Here is a 24,548-nt window from a genome sequence, read left to right as displayed (position 1 = left end):
CTTAAAAATAAGTAGTATTTAGACAGTTCTTAAAAACTATTGATTTTAAATATTAGTAACGCTTGTTGTTCCTTTGTTCTTTCAAAGATGCTTTGCACCAGCGTTGCCAGCCTATCAAACGAATATTTCATTAAATGGCACCAAAAAAGTTCTTTAGATTTCTTATTTACATGGCACCATGACAATTCTTCATATTTATCATTTTCAAGAGCGATGTTTGACGGTATTGAAACTCAATAAATACACGAATACATAATATATTTCATTTTTTTGTTTCACAACATGAACAATTTTTCCAAAAACATAGAGTGATAATTTCCGAATGAGGTAACCCAGAAAAATTTATATCCTACAATCTGAATTGTAAGTATAAAGATATTAGAAACTTTAACTTATATATTTTATTTTTATTTTCAATATTTGAAACCACTAACTTATCAAATAAGTGCGTTCACAAAACGCAGACGCCACCTAATTGGTGCATATTTTCTCAAAAACCTGACGATTGGTTGATTTTTAGGCTGTTGTTTCGATTTCGCAGACCATATTTAAGATATTTCGCTATCAGTCTTGAGATATCATCTTGAGAAACCAACTTTTCTTCTTTCTTTGAACGGGCTTTAATTTCTTTAGATCTAACGAAATTTCGTCAGGATTGGCAACACTGCTTTGCACCGGTTTGAACGATTTGAACTAACCGTTGACGGTGTTCGGTATTTGGCTCCTCGCGACCAAACCGCGTGCGCAACGCCATCTGTCGAATAAATTCGATGGAACGGCAGCAGTTAAACTTCTTCTCTAGTTGACAGCCATCCTCAGTAATCGGAGGCTCGTGCGGCCATATTTTCCGTAAATCCCAAACAGCCCTAACCACGCCATTGTGATAAAAATCAATATTTTCAATTCGAAGTGTGATACGGGTGACTCAGCAAAGATTGCCGAATTTGTAAGTAGAACATTGTTAATTTTTGAGAGGTTGAGAAAAACCGGGTAAGCGTCCGTGCGACGTTAGTTTGCCAAATATCGGATGGCTGCAACAAAGTGCACTGGCGCATACAGTATTGTATCTGTGGCCAAGTGCCTTCCTGAAAATTTGTCTACGCATGTACATGCACACGTAGCCTGGCTTGAACTTGTTTCAAACCCTGCTGCTGCGTTCGAAATCATGATTCGTTGCTATTTTCATCGACAACCAACGATCGCGTGGCTGACAACGAACCCTCCGAACCCACAACCTCATCCCGTTCCAATTCATACGTATATGTATCCTCTTGTCTCCGGCTCGTTTTATGTGTATACGTATTGTCTTCAGCTACCTGCCGCAGGCTCTCCCACGTCGTTCAAACGGCGGCCTGGTGTGATTATTTTAACTATCCAATAAAAATACTACCTTCCAAAACAACGATTCATTTTATTTAAGCTATTGACCTCCTTCAACCTTCTTCAATAAATCCGACCTTTATTCCGTCGTAGATATGCAACGTCAATTAATATTGAAAACTAAAAATGTGCAAATTAGTCGCTATGATAATGTGAAAAAAGCTAGGTTTATTTGTCGTAAAAATAGAAGAATCAAATCATCGAATCCATGAGACAATTTTATGCTAGATAACGCACAAGTTTCATACTTTTGTCGCCAAAAAACCTAAACCGAAGCCTCCCACACACACATCGATTTATATCTCTTCCAACATCCCACATACTAGTATTTCCAATTTACCTTCTGTTCTTTTGTACTTCCTAACCATTAGTGTGCAAAAATATTCCCAGCAGAATTCGCGTGACATCAGAGTTTTACAATTTTACAATTTCACACCCAAGTTAATGTAAAACTTCCAAAATTTAAGACTCATGATTTGACATTGCACAGCAGACCGAATATAACGTAATGGACTCCATGTACACCAACAACCTCGACCCTTGGGAACCAGGATATGGTCCGGATCGTCGATCAGGTCACGGATCTGACTATGGAGACTACAGATCAGACTATGGGGACCACAGATCGTCGGACTACGGTGGGGGAGAACACAGAGAAAGGGATCATCGCAGTCCCGAATACAGAACTCACCGAGGAAGGGACAGGGACAGAGACAGGGATCGTTCACGTGAGAGGAGAGACAGGAGTCGAGAGGATCGGGACAGGAACCACAGGGACAGAGATGATCGTTACGGAAGGCAGAGGGACAGCAGAGATTCCGCCGACAGAGACAGAGAGCGGGATCGATCCAGAGAACGGGATCGAGACAGAGATCGAGAGAGAGAAAGGTCTCGCAGAGATCGAGACAGAGATAGAGGAGATAGGGACAGGGACAGAGACAGAGGCGACAGAGACAGGAGAGGCAAAAGGGGAGACGAGAGAGACAGGGACAGGGACAGGGATGATGACCATAGTCGGGAGAGCATGGACTTTGATCATGACCATGGTCGTGGGTATGGCTCGTCGATGGAAGGCATTCACTATAAGTCACAGTCCCCCAATAACACCATCATGATCAGGGGGTTGGCACAACACATTACTGAAAACGATGTAGGTTTTCTTGTATTTCAGGATTCAATTTCTCATGATTTTTATTAAAAATGAAACTGAATATTGTTGAAGTTATTTTGCGCCATAAAATTGTTGTTCAAACGACACATTAAGATCGAAAGGCACCTTCTACAATAAAAATAACAAATGATTGTAGCTTCTCGTCTTGTAAGGAAAGTATTTACCAGTTTGAGCACTGGTATCACCTATACTTTGATTGTTGGCTTCAGAAAACTGAAGTGAATTTATTCCTGATTTATAATTGATTACATGTGTTCATACTGGTATATAATGGCATTTAAAGGTGCGCCAGGACATTCTCAACTGCGGTCTCATGCCCAAGGACATCAGGCTGATCAGGAAAAAGGATACAGGTAAAGATTTTACCCTACAATTTTTCTACTGCTACGCCGTCGATACACACTGTGATCCTTTATTGTCGACTCTACGACTACTATCTCACCGGATACGTGGATCGAGGAAGAACTTTGAACAATTCATGACAAGAATTGAAATTTAAGAAGGTCTCTTTGCAGTCACACTCCGTCGAAGCATCGAAATTGCTTTTTGATGCTTGATTTTTTTTTTTATAAATCATTCTATATTAGCAATTTGATGTGAGACTCAGTGTACTCAAGGGCGGGGGACCTTCTTAGAGATGTGTGAAACGTTGCCCTGGAATTATTCAGGTAAATAGCAAAAAAGGGGAATGAACAAACGCTTCGTTCGGAGCTGAGAATCAGTCTGTCAATGGTCGGTGCTGTGATTGCCTGCCCTCTCAGAGTAGAGAACTTCAGGCAAAAACGTGGATTAACAATGGATCTGTGTGTATTTGCTCTGTATAGGTGCTTCACGAGGTTTTGCATTCGTCGAGTTTAACGCGACTCAGGAGGCCTCGCGATGGATGGAGATGAAACAGGTAGAAAGAAGTTCAGTCCACGTACTCGACCGATGTGTTGCTTGCGTGCCAACGACGCCCCGTGGCGGCAGGGCATGGTAATCCAGCCCTAGGTCGCCCCATGGCCATGGCTGACCACCTATCAAAGGCTATTTCAACCTACCATAATATCTAATTACCTACTTACTTACCTAGGGTGACCTACCTCGCTTACCGCCGTGCTCATGTCTCGTTACTGGCCATATTTTTTTCTATTCTGTTAGACAAAATCGTCGTGTATTAATTTATTTCTATATTTCTTCGAGGAAGTAACATTCTTCCATAGAATAACCGCGATTTGAAATATGATCGACGTTTACATAGCTTGGAATGATTTTACAATTGCGGTTGATGACAGGGAATGATTCACGGTCGTGAGTGATGATTTCGCAACGTGAAGAACCATTTAGCTGCGGATTTTTAGTTTTTCTTCCATTCATCTTACCGTGATCAACTAATCGAAACTTATAGCGAGTAGAGAAACACAGTTCCTTCAGCAAGAAGCAAGTTAAGGGATGAACGGAGGCCAGAGGAAGATATCGGATTGGATAACACTGAAATTCTCTGTTTCAGGGCGTTCTAATGCTGCAGGACCAGTACCGTGCAGTCATGCAGTACAGCATACCGAAAGATTTTCACGTGGACAAACCCCTTGCAAAAAACACGCAGGATTGGCATTGTGTTAAGGTTTGTAGCTTCTCTATTTAACACGATTTCTTTCCCATCCTTTCCTCTCATCGGATACATTTGAATATACCTGATAACATTTCTACTTTCCAAACAGTGCGGAGCACACAACTTTAAAAGACGTGAAACTTGCTTCAAGTGTTGTGCATCCCGTGCCGAGAGTGAGGAAGGTGGGGAGGGTAGTGACGAGATTAGTCCGCACCCAACAAACACGGTCCTTCTTCGTGGTTTAGACGTCCTGACTACTGAGGATTCAGTATTACAAGCAATGAAAAACCTCTCCTCCCTACCAATCAGGAGTATTAGAATTGGTAGAGATACTCTGACCAACACATCACGTGGTGTTTGTTATTTAGAAATGGCTAATGTCGTCGATGCCATGTATCTACACACGGCATTGAGCAAGCAAGGCTTGATGGTAGATGGTAGGAAAGTCGAAATCACGTACTGCAAACTGCACCAGGTGAACAGCACTAGTACTTGGAAGTCAAGCGAAGCTCAGCCACAAAGGTATGGCAAAGTGATCGGAAGATCTTTCATGTTTGTACGATATCGGTTTATCGTAATATTTATTAATAATTTTTCACTTTAGGTATACTTTGGATGATGTGTCACAATTGGCAGAATACAGTGCCAATATGTACGCGAAAACTCCGGCGCAAAAAGCGCACTATGTACAGTATTACACTCAGTACTACCAGAACCAGATAATGCAGGGATCGGCGATAACTTTGCCGTCGTTGAATCAGACTGACAGAGTTAACGCGGCGGCGGCCGTGGCGCAGTCGGCGATCCAGCAACTTCAGGCGTCGAGGAAACTGGGTGATGCTGAAGAGATGAAAGCCAGACCAACCCCAACTGCCCCTAGCAGTACGTCCTTAGCTAGCGGTAGAGTTCCTGCTCATGCTAACGATGGCAAAGTCTATTGTAAGCTTTTCTTTTACTCGAATGATCTAAACACTCGTTTGATAGCATTGTATCCTTGAATATCCTTCACGCAATAAATGAAAATGTTCGTTTCAGCTGTGCCGGATGTCAGTACCTATCACTATGACGAATCTTCGGGCTATTATTACGATCCGAGCACGGGATTGTACTACGATCCAAACTCTCAGTACTACTACAACAGTCACACACAGCAGTTTCTTTACTGGGACGCAGAGTCTTTGTCGTATCAACCGGCAAAGGTAAGCATGGAAGGAGTGTGAAACCGTAACCGTGGTATATCCCTTCTCTATCCCTTATCCCGATTTCAAATTCTCAGGTAGCTGTTGGTACGTCTGGAATCGTGGGAGCCGGTGTGGCTCTGGGCGCCGAAAGCGGAACTATGCCAGTTATTCAAGAATCCATGAGCACCAATGTGGGCCAAGAGTCAAAGGAGGACGATCTGAACAAGAAGAAGGACAACAAACAAGATAAAGTCAAGGTGGCTAAAAAAATAGCCAAAGACATGGAGCGGTGGGCAAAGACTTTGAACCAAAAGAAGGAAAACGCGAAGTCGAGCTGGAGCGCGGAATATGCGGGTAGCGAAGGTCACCAGGGAGCCTTCAGCGGTGCAGCGGATGCGGGCTATGCTATCCTCGAGAAGAGGAATCACCTGGCACCTGCTTACCAGGAGGAAGAGGACCCTAGTGGAAGCAACGGCCTTGTCGCCGCCTACGGTGGCGGCAGCGACACCGAGGAAGAGATCGAAGACGTGCAGCAAGAAGAGAGGCAGCACACCGATTGGAGCAAGCTCGCCTGTCTCCTTTGCAAAAGACAATTTCCCAGCAAGGAAGGACTCCTGCGACACCAGCAGCTGTCGGATTTACACAAACAGAATCTGGAGAATTGGTATCACGTTCGTGGACTTGATCCCAATGACCCGCAACAGAGAAACAGTAAGTACAGGGATCGCGCAAAAGAAAGGAGAGCGAAGTACGGGGAGCCTGAACCACCGCAGCCTAACAGGCTCAAGGAGAAGTACCTCAAGACAAGGGTTGACGAAGTCTCGGTGAACTACGAGGAACCAACCAGGGCTGGAATCGGCTCCGACAATGTTGGTAATAAACTGCTGCAAAAAATGGGATGGAGCGAGGGTATGGGATTGGGAAAATCTAACCAAGGTAGAACAAGCATCATCGAAGCTGAAAGACGAGTTCCCACGGCTGGCCTAGGTGCCAAGGCTGCAGCGTATAACGCGTTGCCTGGTGACACGTATAAAGATTGTGTGAAAAAAATGATGTACGCTAGGTATCAGGAACTCTCAGATACGTAATATGTGCCGAAAATAACGCGAAATATTTTTCTTTTTTTTTATATGCAATTATATAATATATGTTATACATACATGTTTATGCATACATTGGTAATCGATCATGTATGTAAATTGTGTATATAATATCGATACGTGCGACGGAAGACATTATACTTACACACAAAGCAAGACAATAGCAGTGTTAGATCGCATTCGAATGCACCTAGCGGTGTATCTGGTACCGATAGATGTATCGCGGAGAATTCTATTTTTTTTTTTTTTTTTTCTTTTTTTTCTATCTTTTACATCATGCCACAGCCCAGTCAGTCCCCGCTCACTGCTTCTCCCCAGTAAATGTAATACAACAGTTCATCCGTTAGAATGAGAGTTGATTCTGCCTTTTTATTTGTAATTTTTTTAATTTTTTTTTTTTTTTTATAAGTTATTTTTCGCCTCTTTGTTTACTACGTACATATAGAGGCATAATCAATTGTTGTAGTTACACGAAGAGAACTCCGACTAATTATTATGCAATCATAGTCACGATTATATATAATTTTTTTTAGAATCCCGTGTATTTTAATAACAAGATTGTTTAAAAGTTACCATAACATGAGTCGTTTACACGTAATTGTTTCATTGCTTTTAAAACAGCCGTGCCTTTGATAATTATAAATCCCTCATAAGACCATCGGTTTTAATAGGTATTCGTTTCGCCATATTTTCAACAAAAAAAAACCATTTTTTTTTACTGTGAATTATGTAGCCGCTTCCAAACGGTACTAGAAATTCCTTTATGTGGTTTATACACAATAATGATCATTAAAACGCCCATCGATCCCAAACGTAATTTTATCGTGATAACTGATTGATATTTAAAAAATCGTTTCATGAACTAATTATGTGAAATAAATGAAATTGAATGAATTTTTAGTGTACTCTTATTTAAGAAAATTATGCTCATCTTTACTATCACTTGGTAGCAGTACATTTTGACTTTTTTATTCGTGTGTCAAATGAATGCGTGGATGCATGTACAAAGAAAAATTACATTTTACTAATCCCTTAATGAACTTGTATGTTAATACTCTTGCTTTAGCTCGACAAACATTCATGTATTCGGGAGAAAAAATCATAAGCAAATGTAATAAATATACAGGCAGCTTATTGCTTGTAAAACGTGCAATTTCTTTACTATATTACATTTCCTTTACATTACCATACATATATTTTTTGCATAGATGTATTATTCAAACTAATCTTTCTACGAAGAAAATTGAGCTGGATGAATGAAGAATGTAGGCTACATTTCGAATGATGACACAAGATATGAGAAAAAAAAACAATTTGAGCTAAGCTTATATATCAGCTAGTATCCACGAATATAGAGGACGTAATTGATGACTCAAGACTCTGTACTCGAGATTACTGATTCCATCAGTATCATATCTTCGCGCCCCAGTTTCGAGGTTAACGAATCTCGCACTGCTCGGCGGTTCCTTAGCGTGTATCAACATGTAGTATTGCGCGACGTCTGGCCCAAACCTACAAACCTGTACGTAAGAAAGCAAAAAAAACGGAATTTCAGCCAACTTTAAATAAGATTCCAGATTGTAAATGTATTTTATGTTCTCTTGCGTCCATCTCGTGTCCAGATGATAAAAGTTAGTATTCGAAGTATCCATATCATACCCACTGGTATTATGGAATAGGATTATGTACTTGGATAATTGAAGAGGAGAATTGAACAAGTCTGAGTGCCATTCTTTTTTTAAAAAAACTAATTCTCCGGTTCACAAAATTTTTCGTTGCAGGCGCTTTGATAGTCTTCTTCAATTATATCCAACGATAAATACGAAGGGTGTTGACACAGATAGATTGATTTAATTGTATCTACCTCCGAGAAGTCGTGTTAGAGATCGTAATCTTCGAATTACGTAATTTTACCCAAGTTCTACGTCATTTTGCGACTAATTGCGAAAAGTATACAGCCGACGATAAGTTTGTCACGGTCTTTCAGGAAAAAACATGAGCAAACAGAATGTTTCACTTCACGTGATTTGTAGACAGTATCACAATTAGATTTATTTGAGATTACCTTGAGCCCCCGAGTTTGCAGTCTGCTGTAAAAGTCGTCGTCTTCGCCACCCCATCCGTAAAAAACGTTAGAGAAACCGTTGGCGCGTTTGAAATGTTCGCGAGTAAGTGCAATAGCACCTCCGAACAATCCGTTGTAGGGTAAGTTATACCGGAATGTATTAACGCTAGAGCTCATGTGCCTGGGCATTTTGGTACAAGCGTATATGTTGTCGAGATTCTGGGGTATCAGATCGATGTCCTGAAAGATGAAGCAGTGAAAATCGTTGGCCTTGATCGCCTCGTTGAAGCCGACATTGAACAATTTCGCCCTATTGAATTCGCGTCCGGGACTTTGCTCCACGACAAATATTCTGTAATCGAGATTCTGGGCCTGAAGAAAGGGATGGATATAATTCATGAATATCGTAAGCTGAGCCTTGCGGTTCCTGTACGGCAGGATTATGGCTACGTTGAAGAGCGAATGGCAATTCGAGGGCTTCCATTGTCCGCCCGGTAGAATTCCTAGTCGCCTTGCAAGTGCCGTCGGATTCTCCTTGGCCTCATTAAGCGGGTAGAGAAGTCGCGATGACTTGCCACTGATGTTCACGGCACATGAGTTGTTCTTAGGAAGGTACGCCTTCTCAAGCTCGTTGAAGATGTCTTCAGTTTTAATGTGGCTGTAATGCGACGCGAACCTGCCAGGATGGAGGCAGTAACAGAGAGTGAGTATCGCCGCGATGCCGACGGACAGGCCGCGGACGTGTTCGGTTATCTGGGTGACGACCCCCTTCGCAAGCATCGCAAGCCCCTCCTTGCGAATTAATCCAGCAAAGCTCGGCTTGGAGATTATCAAAACATTCCAGTTCCGGATCCGCCCTCCTTAAGCCGGCCGAAATGCCGGCTTCTTGTGACGATACGTCGTTACTTTCGAAACAAACATAACCTCGTCTGGTAAACACTAACCTCGTCTGGTAAACACTTAACCTAAAAATTCTCTCCTGTCAAAAACTGACACGAAAGCCTTGGAGTCTTGCGCTCAAGGTCGCCTAACTGTGGGCAAGCGCCCTCCCGTGTTTCACATTGATTCCATATCTGTCGGATACGGAACGTGATAGAGACACCACGTGCCGGTACCTACGCAACGCATTTTCCTGACCGACGGAGCTAATGTTCTTAATTCGGTTTTGATGATTCTAAAAAGGTATCCAGAACATCGGGCGATGAGGAGCTACAAAATTCCTACGCCTATGAGCCACAAGCATACGACATTTTTTCGGATTTTGGATTTAATATTTCACAAGTTGATCACATGCGACATGGGACTACGATCAATAATTTACTTTTCAATTTTTCAATTGTCTGTAACTTTTGATCTGTCGGTGAAGTATTTTTCAAATTCGGCCAAATTGCGACTTAAAAAACCAAAGGGGGTAGCCTTGCTTTTTTGCGATTTTCAGAGCTCGGGAACTTTTTGCCTCAGAATCTTTTTGCGGGACCATTTTTCCACTGATTGGACCCTCAGGAAGACGAAATAGACATCAAAAAGAGTGTGGAACCAACAGCAGAGGCATTACAGTGGATATCATTCGTTTTTTGACTGTAACTCTTGATACGTTGCTCGTAGCGTATTTGGACGGAGCGCAATGGATTCCTCTCGCTGAATCACGTCGATACAAGGTATGAATAGATCGATTTCAGGATTTTTCAAAATCTGCTAAAAATGGATTTAAAACAACCAAAGGCATTAACCTTCCTTTTTTTCGAGCGGAAAACTTTTAGTTTCATAATCAATTCAAACGACCATTTCTAGACCTGCTGGGACCCAAGTATTGCAAAAAAGGTTTTGGAGAATCGTGGGACCAGTATTTGAGAAGATATTTATAGAAATTTGTGTGGGTGTTATTCATTTTATTCCAGGTAACGTGAAATAGTAACACCTCGTATACTGCAGCGATGTATTGCACCTGTACACAGCTCAGAACTCAAACTACGCTTACAAACTAGTATAACAACTATCTCATACAACATTACATCTCATATAATGGTTCATATTCTGGTTCATGCAATGTATATCGCAGTTTTTCCCTTATACATATAGTAGTCTGATTCCTTGTGTGATATTCGTTCATTATATCGTTGACTGAGAATACATATTGTATTGCATTTTTTATGTTGAACTACAATACTACTGGAGATATTAAACTAATTATATAAATAAGTGTATTATTATAGTAATTATTGGTAAGTTATATCATTGTTAGTATAATGTACTGGTAGTTAGTATAATATATTAGAATTATACTAGAATATTCGGAAATTTAGTAATGCGGTATACACTGACACGTGAACAATTGTACTAGAATTACGGCGCATTGAATAAATGGAATTGAAACTTGGTACCTATGAGTTCATGATTTTTCTCTTCCACCTCTGTGCAAACCCTGTGCAAATTTGATGTTTTTCAGCCATACGTTTTGATTCATTGCTGGCCGTGTGTGCAGACTGCGTGAAATAGATTCCTCTCGCAAAATTACGATCATACTGGATATGAATTGATTGATTTCAGCATTTTCACAACTTCGCCAGAAATGGACCGGCAAAATCCTAAGGGGTTAGTTTTGCTTTTCAGCGATTTTCAGGGGTCGAAAATTTGTTGTCTCAGAATCGTTTTGCAGGACTCTTTTCTCACTGATTGGACCCTCAGGAACACAAAAAAGACATCAAGAAGAGTGTGGGACCAACAGGAGAGAAGTGAAGAACAAAGTTCTTCGTCTTTCGGCTGTAACTTTTGATGCGATGATCGCAGCGTATTGGGACTGCACCCAATCGATTTCTCTCGCAAAATTACGTCGGAACAGTGCATCAAAGAATCTATTCCAGCACTTTTCAAAATCGCGAAAATTTTCGCCAAAAATGCAAAGGGGTTAGCCTTACTTTTTCTTCATTTTTCGAGCCGAAAACTGTTGGTCTCAGATTCGATTTGAATGACTCTTTCCTGACTAATTGGACCCCCAGGAATTCAGAAAACGCAGCGAAAACAGCGTGGGATCAACAGCAGAGGAATTACGATGGAAAAAGCACCTGCTAAAAAATGTCAAAAACACAGGTTCTCGTTTATTGGCTGTAACTTTTGATGCGATGATCGCAGCGTATTGGGACTGCACCCAATCGATTTCTCTCGCAAAATTACGTCGGAACAGTGCATCAAAGAATCTATTCCAGCACTTTTCAAAATCGCGAAAATTTTCGCCAAAAATGCAAAGGGGTTAGCCTTACTTTTTCTTCATTTTTCGAGCCGAAAACTGTTGGTCTCAGATTCGATTTGAATGACTCTTTCCTGACTAATTGGACCCCCAGGAATTCAGAAAACGCAGCGAAAACAGCGTGGGATCAACAGCAAAGGAATTACGATGGAAAAAGCACCTGCTAAAAAATGTCAAAAACACAGGTTCTTGTTTATTGGCTGTAACTTTTGATGCGATGATCGCAGCGTATTGGGACTGCACCCAATCGATTTCTCTCGCAAAATTACGTCGGAACAATGCATCAAAGAATCTATTCCAGCACTTTTCAAAATCGCGAAAATTTTCGCCAAAAATGCAAAGGGGTTAGCCTTACTTTTTCTTCATTTTTCGAGCCGAAAACTGTTGGTCTCAGATTCGATTTGAATGACTCTTTCCTGACTAATTGGACCCCCAGGAATTCAGAAAACGCAGCGAAAACAGCGTGGGATCAACAGCAAAGGAATTACGATGGAAAAAGCACCTGCTAAAAAATGTCAAAAACACAGGTTCTTGTTTATTGGCTGTAACTTTTGATGCGATGATCGCAGCGTATTGGGACTGCACCCAATCGATTTCTCTCGCAAAATTACGTCGGAACAATGCATCAAAGAATCTATTCCAGCACTTTTCAAAATCGCGAAAATTTTCGCCAAAAATGCAAAGGGGTTAGCCTTACTTTTTTTTCATTTTTGGAGCTGAAAATTTTTGGTCTCAGATTCGATTTGAATGACTCTTTCCTGACTAATTAGACCCCCAGGAATTCAGAAAACGCAACGAAAACCGTGTGGGATCAACAGCAGAGGAATTACGATGGAAAAAGCAGCTGCTGAAAAGTGTCAAAAACACAGGTTCTCGTATTTTGGCTGTAACTTTTGATGCGATGATCGCAGCGTATTGGGACTGCACCCAATCGATTTCTCTCGCAAAATTACGTCGGAACAGTGCATCAAAGAATCTATTCCAGCACTTTTCAAAATCGCGAAAATTTTCGCCAAAAATGCAAAGGGGTTAGCCTTACTTTTTCTTCATTTTTCGAGCCGAAAACTGTTGGTCTCAGATTCGATTTGAATGACTCTTTCCTGACTAATTGGACCCCCAGGAATTCAGAAAACGCAGCGAAAACAGCGTGGGATCAACAGCAGAGGGATTACGATGGAAAAAGCACCTGCTAAAAAATGTCGAAAACACAGGTTCTCGGATTTTGGCTTAACTTTTGATGCGATTATCGCAGCGTATTGGGACTGCACCCAATCGATTTCTCTCAGAAAATTACGTCGGATTAGTGCATCAAAGAATCTATTCCAGCACTTTTCCCTTGAATGACCCTTTCCTGTCCAATTGGACCCTCAGGAACTCAGAAAACGCAGCGAAAAGAGCGTCGGACCATCAGCAGATAAATGACAAAGGAAATGACTCGCCTTTTGGTTGTAACTCTGCATCCGTTGTTTGCAGCGTATCGGGACTGCGCCCAATCGATTCCTCTCGAAAATTACATCGATGTAGTGCATCATATAATTTATTTTGCTATCCTTCAAAACCGGCCAAAATTTGACTAAAAATTCAAAGGGTTAGTCTTACTTTTTTCCGCGATTTCAAGAGCAAAATATTTTTGTTCTCTGAATGGATTTGTACGACCCTTTCCCAGATCAATTGAACCGTTTGGAAACGAAAAAAAATATCTGGAATCCCATAGAATTGGAAATTTCAACGTTTGTTGAGATAGAAAGTTTTGTTCATAGTCGGTGTTTCTCACTTACCGACACCAATCAATGCATTTCAATTGCCCGACTCAACTCAGCACGTTCACCTTTGGTTTCTAAGAATTCGAACCATTTCCTGGTAGATGGAAATGGTGGAAGGAATCCGTTTGAGTTCGTTGATCACTGCGCTTGCGCCGCTGGTTCCACATTGTCAACGTGTTAGGCGGGGTTATGTTACTTGGTTTAGATAATTTAAATAATCAGTATTTTCTAGTTCATATCAGTAATAATTGTAACTCCGAAATACCTGGGTCTGAATTACGACCGGTGCGGCCAAGAATCAATTCACCGAACTAAGCTTGAACATGGTATTCAACGTTTGCCACAAGACTTGGCACAGAATTCGATTCGTCGTCAACTATCATCGGCGAGAAGAATGCAAGCTTGGAATTGTCAAGTATGATGACTTGTTAATTATAAGTATGAAATATGTAACGTTAACGTAATGATGAAAATCTGTTTATTTCCAAATTTTTTGATAATACAGAATTTACTATCTAACGATTACTACTATCATACTATTTACTAATTAAGGATTTCTGGACGTGGGATCGATAAACTTTATTTTGTGGTCCAGCAGATCTATGCAGGCTGCCGGAGTACTGGCAGGAATGTTTTCAATTTTTAGTCCTTCGAAGGATTCGTTGGATGGTCTAGAAATTGAAAAGTTTATGACTGAACCAGTCAGTAATATGGAGAAGCTAGAGAAGCATCGTACAAATATGCAGGCTAGGATGGAGCTTCTAATAATGAAAATCCAGGTGAAATTCTGGTACAGTTTAGACGCAGGCTTCTAGGATTTCATACAAGTCCCTTTGAAATATCATTTACAGCCAAAAAATGAACTCACTGCAAAGATGATTCAAGCGGTTGAAGTACATTTCCAGAATTTTGTCTGCTTTAAAGAACAAATTTTCTGAGATACTAGGGGCATTTTTGCTTTTTGTCTTGTATTAATAGGTTGTGTTATGTAAAAAACTTTGCTGCTATCTAATCTAGCAAAGTCATAATCATTTTTCATATATAGTTGCAGAATGAAACAAATGATCGTGGAGAATAATAAAAGTTGCATTTTAAATATCCCCCAATTGCAGAAACCTTAGCTGAAGCTATTCTGTAGATCTTACTTAACTCTTTCGATAGGCAGATTTTTGCCGGGCTTTAGAGGCGGAAGAACAGGATGGATCCAAGTTCAGAATTGATCGTTGGTTAAGAAAAGAAGGAGGTGGAGGTGTATCGTGTATCCTGGAGGATGGGCAGGTCTTTGAAAAGGCTGGAGTTAATATTTCAGTCGTCCATGGAAGCCTGCCGACCGAAGCTATCAAACAAATGAGAGCAAGGTAGTTATTGTTATTGCCAGCTACTGTGATATCGAAGAAAAGATACCTAGACATAACATGTATCCATTATACAGAGGAAAGAAGCTTTCTGAGGGAGGTCCTCTTCCATTCTTTGCTACTGGAATTAGCGCCGTTATTCATCCACGGAATCCTTATGTTCCAACAATTCACTTCAACTACCGATACTTCGAAGTGACAAATACTGATGGATCAGTTGAAGTAAGAGCAAATTATGAAAGTGTGAAATTGGATCCATTTCGAATGTAACAGGTTATTTTTACAGTGGTGGTTTGGTGGTGGAACTGACCTCACACCATACTATCTAAACGAGTCTGATGCCGTCCACTTTCACAAGGAGCTCAAGACAGCCTGTGACGTGAACAACAAGTCATATTATCCAAAGTTTAAGAAGTGGTGTGACGATTACTTCTTTATACCTCATCGCGGCGAGAGGCGAGGTATCGGGGGAATATTTTTCGATGATCTCGATGAGCCAAATCAGGAGGAGGCATTTCAGTTCGCGAACTCGTGTGCGGAAGCTGTTATTCCATCGTATATACCTCTGGGTATGTCAGTATGCAATGCAGAGAACATAAGTGTGCTTACTTTAGGTTTGTCTGAAGAAAATCGCAAAGAAATTTCTCATCTTTTTTTTTCAACATTTCAAGTTCAGAAGCATAAAAATGACGGGTATGGATATTCTGAACGCCAGTGGCAGCTTTTGAGAAGGGGTAGGTACGTTGAATTCAACCTGGTATATGACAGAGGAACTAAATTTGGGCTGCTCACTCCTGGTGCTCGAATAGAGAGCATACTTATGTCATTACCCCTAACTGCGGTAAGTATTTTTAAATTTTACTATCAAGATGTAGAGCCAGTTTGTGGCAACTTACTCAGGTAAGCAATATTTGATTTTATACAGAAATGGCAATACATGCACAAGCCAGAACCAGGCTCAGAAGAAGACAAACTTATGAGCGTTCTGAGAGAACCGAAGGACTGGTTAAAGATTGAAGCGTAACAGACATGGAGAGTAACAAATATTGTTCAGCAAGAAGATAATTTATTATACTTCATTATAGGATATTGTATTGTTATTTATAGGTATGAAAAATATCTATGGGCGTATTGTATGGGTATTTTGTTGTCTGAAAGGTGTAACATACAGTCATTCCTGTCGATTTGACGGTTTTCGACTGTGATAGAAAACATATTGATACTTATGATAAGACAAGAAAAACATGATGGTTTTTCTTTTCACAAAAGAGAAATTTTTACGTGTATTATTATTCTTATCATTATTGATAGAAGTAGCGACTATTGTCCGCAAGTACATAATATGATGCATGATTGAAAACATTTATTTCAATATATATTCTTCTACATACCTACTGCGATTGTATTCTCTCCTTAATGTATCATCATTATAACAATCAGGAGCAAATCTGAAATTTCCATCTCATCTTGAATCAAAACTGATTCTAATGAATATCAAAGTTACGAACCTCTTTGATCCGCAATGAAGTAATTTGTATCCGGCCGAATAGCTGAGCCTGGAAGATTTCAATAGTTTCATTTCGAGTACGGTGTCTCCAGATTTAAGTTTTTGTTGGCGACACCTAGCGGATTTTTCCAGCACCAAGTAAGAAATTTCAAGGTCAATGTTAAAGCGTTGGCATCACTGACACAGAAATTAAATACATATGAATAGACTTGTAGAGGGCTCGGCGATAAGGCGTTTCTCGACATAGTTGCATCACAAGTGAAATTGCGTGGGGGGTTAGAACAGGGCGGCGGGGAAAGTCAAGTTTGAGGAAAGTTTTCAGAGTTATGCCGTGTGCCGTTGAGTTCACCACAGTTAAGGGACGTTACGGTGAGATAAAGAACGCCATTGTGTGCTCCTGAAACAACTAATACTGAGGTGCAATGTTGAGGTAATTTTGCGACAGCCGATTGTTAGTTCCTTGACTCCCTGTTTCCTCTCTGATTCTGGTCCACGTGGATTTCTCGGTTCCCAACTTACGTCACCGCGCGCATGCGTCGCTTTCAATTCCAGAACTAGCATCATGTCGAGGCGCCGCTTAGTCACACTCGCCGCCACTGGAGCCGCTGTCATCGGCACTCTAGCCTCGCTTAGGGCCAACGAATACGATGTAGGAGCGATCGGCGTCGTTCGACTTACGCGAGCTGCACTTACCGTAAGTATGATTGGTATGCGCGCCGATGCGCGGGAAAGGGTGTCACAGAATATTGTAGGAATACAAGCGGAGTACTTGATCCGTATGGAACTAGCAATTCATGGAATATATCTAGCCTGAAATCTATTGAAGTGGTTGTGGTTGTAATGTATGTTTGAAACGGAAATTCCGATCCGTTAGATAAACATGTAGGGGTCTTTAAGGAAAGCTTTCACATTCCTTTCTCAGACTTTCTCCTTGGTTTCCCCTACTGAAAATGACCATGTCTTATATCATTTAATGTTATGACAGAAATCAACGTGTACGAATCATCAAATATAGTTGACTATATGATTTTTGATCTAGTATATATGATGATTCATGCTTTCGTAATTCATTACGTGATTTTTTATATATTTTTCTCGAATTTGCAAAATAAATCATGCAATAAATTACGTGTTGATTTCAGTCATATCCTCTTATGATTTATCATAAACATTAAAATTATTGGATGCTTCCTTACATAAAAAATCCAACAGAGACCCGATAGAGATTGTCGGATTTTTTATGTAGGGTTCTATGAAGAAAAAAAAAACTGCTGTACCATGATAGCGGTATCAACAAATTTTCGGCATACTCTCCATCTTTAAAAGAACCTACTTCCAAGGGCTGTAAGCGCTTTAAAGTCCAACCAGAATGTGTGGCAGTGCAAAATCATTTTTCTTGACAACAGGAATAGTTTTAATAATAATTCTAAATTTTCATTGTTCTAGGTTTTTCAAATTGGAACACATTACAAAACAAAGCTCTATTCGGCTAAACTTGACAAAGAGTCTCCTGAGTATGCAAAGCTGAAATCTGAAGTGCATTTATACGGTGCTCAAAAACTGCTGGATCTCTGTTGCGCTAACAAGGGTGTCTACATTAAGGTAAGCACCAAATATTTAGCAGTAATGCAACAACGATGACAATACTAGTTCTATTTTACAGGTGGGGCAGCACATTGGAGCATTGGACTATCTGCTGCCTGCTGAATACGTAAAAACTCTGAGAATATTGCACAGCTCAGCTCCCCAGTCTTCCTTTCCTGATATCCTGACTGTGATAAAAGAGGATTTCAAAAAGGATGTAAGTAGAATATGCATATTTAATCCTTATTTAATGCTTTTCGAGCAGGTATAAACATCTTTCGCATCTATTTTAGGCTTATGAAATATTTAAATCGATTGAATCCGTTCCCTTGGGTACGGCCAGTCTTGCCCAAGTTCACAAAGCCGTGCTTCTTGATGGAAGATCAGTTGCGGTGAAGGTGCAGCACAGGTGAGTAAAATTAAGAATGTAACGAATGAGTGTAGCCATCTCAACTTTCATTATCAAAATTGATCTCTTCAGGGCTGTAAAGTCCAACTCTTATGTCGACATCAAGACAATGGCAGCTCTCGTGAAGATCACATCGTGGGTCTTTCCAGAATTTAAGTTTGACTGGATAGTGGACGAATCAAAGAAAAATATACCTCAGGAGCTAGACTTCACCCTTGAGGGAAGAAATGCAGAGAAGGTCAAGAGTCTCTTCAAGGATTTCCATTGGCTTAAGGTCGGAAAGTTGCCATATTTTCTTCGAAATTTTTTCCCAGTTTTACTCCAATATTGACTGTATTTTTTAACAAATTTTATCATCAGGTTCCAAGCATATTCTGGGAGTTCTCGTCATCTAGAGTTCTAACAATGGAATTTCTCGAAGGTGGGTACGTTAACGATGTCGACTACCTGAGAGCGCATAACGTGAACCCGTACGAAGTTAGCGGTAAACTCGGGCGGCTCTATAGTCGCATGATATTTGTTGACGGTTTCGTCCACTCCGATCCTCACCCCGGAAATATCTTGATAAGGAAAAGGGATCACGAGGCGGAAATTGTGCTGCTGGATCATGGTTTATATGCGGTAAGCGCTACTTGGCTCCGTTATCGTATGTCCTGAATGTATTGTCCTATCTTCCGTTTTATTCCCTGTCTCAGACACTTTCTGATCAATTCCGATGGGAGTATGCCAAGCTGTGGCTCGCAATATTGAATGGTGACAGAATACAGATGCGAAAATACGCAGAGACTCTTGGCGTCGGCGATCTATACGGACTCCTTGTTTGTATGGTATCTGGGCGAAGTTGGGATACGATAATGGCGGGTATTCAAAAGACCAAGTTCACCGATAGTGAGGTATGTGATATGGATTTGATTGCTGGTTTGTTCTTGTGCCAATCAGTTGGATCAATTTTACCACCGATTGTTCGAACTTGCAGAGAGACGCTTTTCAGGAGGAACTTCCCAACGTTCTGCCCCAAATTAGCGAAGTGCTCGAACGAGTTAATAGGCAAATGCTTCTCGTTTTAAAAACCAATGATTTGATGCGGGGCATAGAACACACTCTCAAAACTCAGGCCAGGTAAATCGATCAAAACTCTTCAGCTTATTTCAGGTCAGGAGAGTGGAGCGTCTTTGATATTTTAATTACTATATTTCTTTTCCAGAATGTCTGCATTCATAGAAATGTCGAAATGCTGTGTGCATTCAGTATATGACGAGAAGCAAAAGTCGTGTAAAACCTCACTGTCGAGGTGGCTGGTTTCGTTGGAGAGACAGTGGTCGTTAGTTAGATTATCGGTCTATTACGTGTACCTCGGCGTCATTAATTTCGATCTTCATAAAAGCGTCGAGGGTTTATGGACAAATGAATTTTACAGCTTCTGAAAAAAAATAAATTATTAGCATAAATTATGTCACCGGCTTTATACACTGCCAAGATCGGCGCCCTCATACGCAGTGTGTACTTTTCCGCACATAGAATGTTTTTCTCCGTCTCCGAGATGACAAAGAATTCTTGTGTACATTTGGGACGGCCGAGCGCGGCCACCACAGAGTACAAACTTCGTTAATTTATTTGAATAGTTAATCATTAAAGGAAGAGATGGGTGGTACAGCCGTAATATTTTCATTAAAAATATGAACACAAAATAAACAACTGCCGCGAAAATATCGTGATAAAACTCTGTAATATATATATTGTTATAATAATTGAAACAAATTATACAACAACCTTAATCCTCTGTCATTCTTATTACTCTCATCCGACTGTGTATGGCTTCATCTCTTAACTCTGGCGGCAATTGAGCGATTGTGATGTCTGTGATGGACTCATTGGTCGCTCACGTTCATCTCCGTCATCGCCCGATTGATCCTGGTTGTGATCCTGTTGCCCTGGAAACCTGTATCCCATGTTCAACAGCATCAATTCAAACGTGTTGCTCTTCATCCTTAATTGATTTGCCGACGCTACATCCTCCAGATTTTCTATAGCTCGCTCGTTCTGGCTCCCATCCTGAATTAGTGGAAAAAAAGCATCATGTTCATCCTAGGAAACTCACTCTCACTTTCATCTTTCTTCCAACAATTGAATTTCTGGATTCCGGTAATTTTGCATCCTCACTCTACCACAAATTTGGTTGATTTTATTGTTTTACCTCTGGGCGAGGACTCCATAGCCGAATAACTGGATCGATACCACTAGTGGCCAGGAGACACGAAGATGGATGTGGTTGAAGGCAATTAACGATGCTTTCATCGCCGCGTAGCACTCTAAGAATATTTGTTGTTTCACGGTCCCATATGAAAAAAGATCCGTCATCAGATCCTGCCACAATGTATTGCCCATCGCTTTTGCACAAAAATGAAATGAATCAGAAGAGTAATTTTTTTTTTTTTTGATCCGCTTGAAATATCCTTTTTCAAGTATTTCATAGACAACAGGTAGATGCCTTCATACGTCCATACCTGCCAAAGAAATTTGCCTCTTTTATGTCAGTCGTCGTATTACAGTGACCACAGAATCGGATATCGTAATCAACGCTGTTTCGTTGCCAGTACAGCTCGTGTGCTGATACACCCTGCGCGACTTGGCCTACGGGAAATTCGACCTCATCCTTGTCCTCTTCTTCTTCAACCTCATCAGTTTCTTCTTCATTGGTTTCCTCTGTGAAGATTACACAACCGAGATTATAAAATATGGATAAAATTTATGGGACAAGTTGTGGACTACAGATACGAACCAGAGCCGAGTGCTTTCTTGATGTCTTTGTACAAAGCCCGGCAAGCTGAGTTTGTTGCAAATTCGGGAAAATTCTGCTGGAAGTTTTTTATCACTTTGTGAGCTTCCGGGGCTCGGTTTAACTCGTAAAGACATCTGGCTAGTCTGGAGAGTGAGAATTGGGTATGAAAAGTAATGATATACAAGGAGGGTTACGGTCCGCTCTACCTCTTGGTAGCGGACATGCAAGCTGTGGATTACTGTTCTCACCTAAAATGAGCTTTGACGTGTCTTGGATCGAGAAGAATCGTCGTTTGACAGTCCTGAAGCGCTGCATAGATGTCGCCATCCCTGAAACAAGGTGTTCATGTACATTTTGAACGATTATTGAAAACAGTAAGATATGGATAATTACCAGGCACGTTTCATGAAGGATGCAGCTCTATTTGCGTAAAGGACAGCTCCGTGCGGGCACCAAGCTATAGCCTTGTTGTACAAGTTTATCGCCGTTGTATACTTCTGTTTCTGAAAGGCTGTATTTGCCTGCAAAGATCAAACAGAATACGGTGAACCCATGAGAAACAAGTCAAGCGTTTAGAGTGATTTTTCAATTTGGTTAAAAGTGACATTCGGATGGTTTTGAGTCATTAATTTTGAGAATTCTTCTTTATGCACTGTATTCTGCCGATTCGAGGATGTAACAAAACGAGTACAGAATTTGATGGGATTAAATCAACTACCAGGAAAAGCTCACTTCTTCTTTGATGTTCTCAATGTGAATGGGCAGGACCAAAGGGTCATTATGCTTGAAGTAAGTCTCTAGCTGGATTCCCTCATCCCGCTTTTGATCCGAGCACCATTGATCACCGGGCACTATTCATAATTAAAGATTTTAGATGAAACTTAGGTCAACCATGGCACTTATTTCACTCACCCGAATATCGCGTCCCATTCGTCCACTTAGGAAGGAATTTTGAGCTGCTGCCCTTGTTAACGTCGAAGAGATAAATTTGTTCGCCACCCATATTGACGAGAAGGTCATTTCCATCGGCGCTAAATGTGAGATAAGTTGCAGCTAGGCTTCTATTCCTCTTTTGGTCTTGATGCCGCGTTCGCAAGTGGCCTGGAAATACGTTACACATTATTGAATGATGATTTTTATCAAAGCGCTTGACAGCTGAGGTAGCAAATTCCTTGTAATATTTAATCTTTTTTCACTTCTCTCGCTCCTTCTTCCGTTCACAAATTCTATTCAATTGATGCACACTACCTATGGTTCACCGACGAACATACCGGCAACGAAGTACCGAGCACAGCCTAAGGGAATGTTATCGTCTGAGTCGCCTTTTCCAGCACGCTGCAAGTGGGCTTGAGCATCAATTCCCTCCGAGTTTTCATTCACTGCGTCGACATTGGAGGCTGGCGTAGCCTGCGTAAGAGAAGATTATGATTAATAAATGCAAGGTGATGGTTTTATGTTGTCAGTTTCTTGTCCTTACCTGGCAAGTAGATGGTTTGATCATTCTTCTGTCGTACATCCTGACATAGGCATCATTGGCACCGATGGCAATGAGTTCTGGTCTGCGAGCATTAATCGTGATGCATTTTGCTTCGGCGAGACGACCAAGGTGATTGACCAGGTTAATAAGAACTGCCCTTCGGTCCTGGGATGTGCAACTGTGTGGAACCCTTGTGTCATATTGCAATATTAGCCCGTCTTCTCCAGCAGTCCAAAACATGAATGGTACACTTGGCGCTGTTGCGATCCTTTTCACACGACCTTTATGGCAACTACATACTAATATCGTGTCTGAGACTGTGATATCGTGAACACGAATGCAGCAGTCCCCTGCTCCGGTTACCAAAATGCCATCGTTTGATTTTGGCATAAACTAAAATGATCAGAGTTCTATTTTTGCATATGTTGTTAAATTTTTAAATTTAATTAATGGTTCAGAACGTTAACACAGAGTTGACATTGCCCCATAATTAATCGTGGGACAACTGAGGGTGGAAATTTTATTTTACATCCTTTTTTTTAAATTTAGCCTTAGTAGATATTTTTGAATTTTCTCAAAGCACTGAGAAACTAGCTCATACATTCGCGTCACAAAATTGTGGCAAGAGGATATGGATATTAAATTGACTTTATCTTCTTAACCTTTTTCCTCTGACTAAAATTGTCATATAATAATGGTTATTGTTACTTGGGTGGTTGAAAAGGAAAAAAAGAACTACATTATTAATTAAATATTTAACTCGATACAAGATTAGAACATAAGAAAGAAAATAGAAAATACCTTGACAGAAAATATATTTCCACTGTGTCCTGTGCGAAATACCTTTTTCTTTGTATATCTGAACGGATCCCACAGTATGACATGTGTGTCGTCCGAAGCAGACGCAAGAATTCTGTAATAAGAAACATAATTATTGATTGACTGACATTGATGTAAAGTTAATCTTGTGAATAAATACTCACTCCCCGGACTCATTCCATTCCAAACAATTGACACAACCTCCGTGACCCTCAAGCTCTTTTTCTAAACCCAAACGGGCTACCAAATCATCAGTCACCTGCAGTTTCCTTGACAGAGAAGCGGCACAGGATTCCTGTGACAATGGACAAATATATTGACATTGAATACGTGTATTCAGTTACTTTTTTAGTTTGTGTTGCCACGTCAGATAAATCTGAATTCAAAGAAAGTCGACTTGGCTTACCGACAGTTCTCTTTGACGGACCAGGTCCACAACTCTGGGATTTTCTTTGGAAAACATCTTCATTCTGCTCTGTATATTGCTGTTGTAATTCTGACAGTACAACGTTTTTTAATCAAGATATCTTAAGACGTGAAACATTTGTTTGGATTCCCATGACCGTTCCACTAGACTGAAGGCTGCTTGTGCCTGAATACGACACAATAAAGACGTTAATGACTTTATATGAATTGTATTTGGTTAGAAAAATTGGCAACTTTAATGGAAAAGCCCCGGCGATAGTGGGATTGTTTTTGTTGCCTTTTTAAACGAAATTACGAGCCGGCTGTCAGCGCCGAAGCGGTTTTTCCATTACGTTCAGGCAATCCTGATGTATATCGTGTTATAAACGGATTTTTGACGTTTCAAACCAGTTTAATACATCAATGAACACCATCGGTGACCATAGGGAAAATACAGACATACCGTCAATCGAAAAATTTCGGAACGCAATGCGACATCTGTTCCTTCGTCGTGAATTAAGTTAAACCATTAACCTCTGAAACCCTCTGATAACGCAAGCTTTAATAGGTCAATGAAATCCCATAGTGACGTGTTATGTCAGAAAATTGATGTAAAGGAAGCTTTCCAGCAACGACACAGAGCGACACAGCGACACTGTGTCGAACATGGTGCTTTCCAACAACGACACAGAACGACACAGTCGGACACAGCTGTGGA

General features: G+C 40.7%; 5 protein-coding genes and 1 long non-coding RNA gene across 10 annotated transcripts; 3 read left to right on the top strand and 3 right to left on the bottom strand.

Moving 5' to 3' along the window:
* The first annotated feature begins 788 nt into the window (after window positions 1-788).
* Window positions 789-7,001, top strand: LOC124182752 (RNA-binding protein 5-like). 2 transcript variants are annotated; one of them, XM_046570392.1, is made up of 9 exons: window positions 789-946; window positions 1,874-2,530; window positions 2,835-2,904; window positions 3,376-3,449; window positions 4,041-4,154; window positions 4,252-4,664; window positions 4,747-5,081; window positions 5,178-5,341; window positions 5,419-7,001. In XM_046570392.1, exons 2-9 carry the CDS (start codon window positions 1,889-1,891, stop codon window positions 6,409-6,411), a joined length of 2,805 nt encoding a protein of 934 aa, XP_046426348.1. In that variant the 5' UTR covers window positions 789-946; window positions 1,874-1,888; the 3' UTR covers window positions 6,412-7,001. The 2 variants fall into 2 exon arrangements, with proteins under 2 accessions (XP_046426348.1, XP_046426347.1); XM_046570391.1 differs by having other exon boundaries at window positions 790-946; window positions 1,871-2,530.
* LOC124182761 (beta-1,4-N-acetylgalactosaminyltransferase bre-4-like) lies at window positions 6,690-9,475 on the bottom strand. The gene is made up of 2 exons (XM_046570413.1): window positions 8,489-9,475; window positions 6,690-7,943 (listed from the first exon to the last, which is right to left on the bottom strand). The coding sequence occupies exons 1-2, from the start codon at window positions 9,266-9,268 to the stop codon at window positions 7,749-7,751; spliced, it is 975 nt and encodes a 324-aa protein (XP_046426369.1). The 5' UTR covers window positions 9,269-9,475; the 3' UTR covers window positions 6,690-7,748.
* A 4,169-nt stretch (window positions 9,476-13,644) lies between these two features.
* Window positions 13,645-16,240, top strand: LOC124182760 (oxygen-dependent coproporphyrinogen-III oxidase). Of its 2 annotated transcripts, none has more exons than XM_046570412.1 (7): window positions 13,645-13,910; window positions 14,094-14,274; window positions 14,657-14,853; window positions 14,928-15,072; window positions 15,137-15,419; window positions 15,522-15,691; window positions 15,776-16,240. In XM_046570412.1, exons 1-7 carry the CDS (start codon window positions 13,819-13,821, stop codon window positions 15,872-15,874), a joined length of 1,167 nt encoding a protein of 388 aa, XP_046426368.1. In that variant the 5' UTR covers window positions 13,645-13,818; the 3' UTR covers window positions 15,875-16,240. The 2 variants fall into 2 exon arrangements, with proteins under 2 accessions (XP_046426368.1, XP_046426367.1); XM_046570411.1 differs by having other exon boundaries at window positions 14,091-14,274.
* On the bottom strand, window positions 14,678-16,576 carry LOC124182766. Of its 2 annotated transcripts, XR_006870853.1 has the most exons (3): window positions 16,359-16,576; window positions 16,242-16,298; window positions 14,678-15,470 (listed from the first exon to the last, which is right to left on the bottom strand). It is a non-coding gene; the product is annotated as an uncharacterized LOC124182766 (long non-coding RNA). The 2 variants fall into 2 exon arrangements; XR_006870852.1 differs by lacking the exon at window positions 14,678-15,470 and having other exon boundaries at window positions 16,123-16,298.
* Window positions 16,577-16,616: 40 nt separating this feature from the next.
* Window positions 16,617-20,130, top strand: LOC124182758 (aarF domain-containing kinase 1). Its single transcript, XM_046570408.1, has 10 exons — window positions 16,617-16,787; window positions 16,910-17,051; window positions 17,804-17,959; window positions 18,021-18,158; window positions 18,235-18,350; window positions 18,423-18,624; window positions 18,711-18,971; window positions 19,046-19,243; window positions 19,327-19,469; window positions 19,555-20,130. Exons 1-10 carry the CDS (start codon window positions 16,780-16,782, stop codon window positions 19,772-19,774), a joined length of 1,584 nt encoding a protein of 527 aa, XP_046426364.1. The 5' UTR covers window positions 16,617-16,779; the 3' UTR covers window positions 19,775-20,130.
* On the bottom strand, window positions 17,820-24,510 carry LOC124182754 (WD and tetratricopeptide repeats protein 1-like). 2 transcript variants are annotated; one of them, XM_046570402.1, is made up of 15 exons: window positions 24,294-24,510; window positions 23,832-24,017; window positions 23,590-23,720; window positions 23,408-23,519; window positions 22,607-22,999; window positions 22,401-22,536; window positions 22,042-22,230; window positions 21,862-21,980; window positions 21,523-21,650; window positions 21,378-21,458; window positions 21,130-21,272; window positions 20,855-21,053; window positions 20,545-20,737; window positions 20,121-20,402; window positions 17,820-19,770 (listed from the first exon to the last, which is right to left on the bottom strand). In XM_046570402.1, the coding sequence occupies exons 2-14, from the start codon at window positions 23,892-23,894 to the stop codon at window positions 20,175-20,177; spliced, it is 2,115 nt and encodes a 704-aa protein (XP_046426358.1). In that variant the 5' UTR covers window positions 23,895-24,017; window positions 24,294-24,510; the 3' UTR covers window positions 17,820-19,770; window positions 20,121-20,174. The 2 variants fall into 2 exon arrangements, with proteins under 2 accessions (XP_046426358.1, XP_046426357.1); XM_046570401.1 differs by lacking the exon at window positions 24,294-24,510 and having other exon boundaries at window positions 23,832-24,286.
* Between the last annotated feature and the right edge of the window lie 38 nt (window positions 24,511-24,548).

Source organism: Neodiprion fabricii, chromosome 5 (genome assembly GCF_021155785.1).
Source record: "Neodiprion fabricii isolate iyNeoFabr1 chromosome 5, iyNeoFabr1.1, whole genome shotgun sequence".
NCBI lineage: Eukaryota > Metazoa > Arthropoda > Insecta > Hymenoptera > Diprionidae > Neodiprion > Neodiprion fabricii.
Note: the sequence above shows the minus strand (reverse complement) of the source record. Positions and strands in the feature narration are given on the sequence as shown.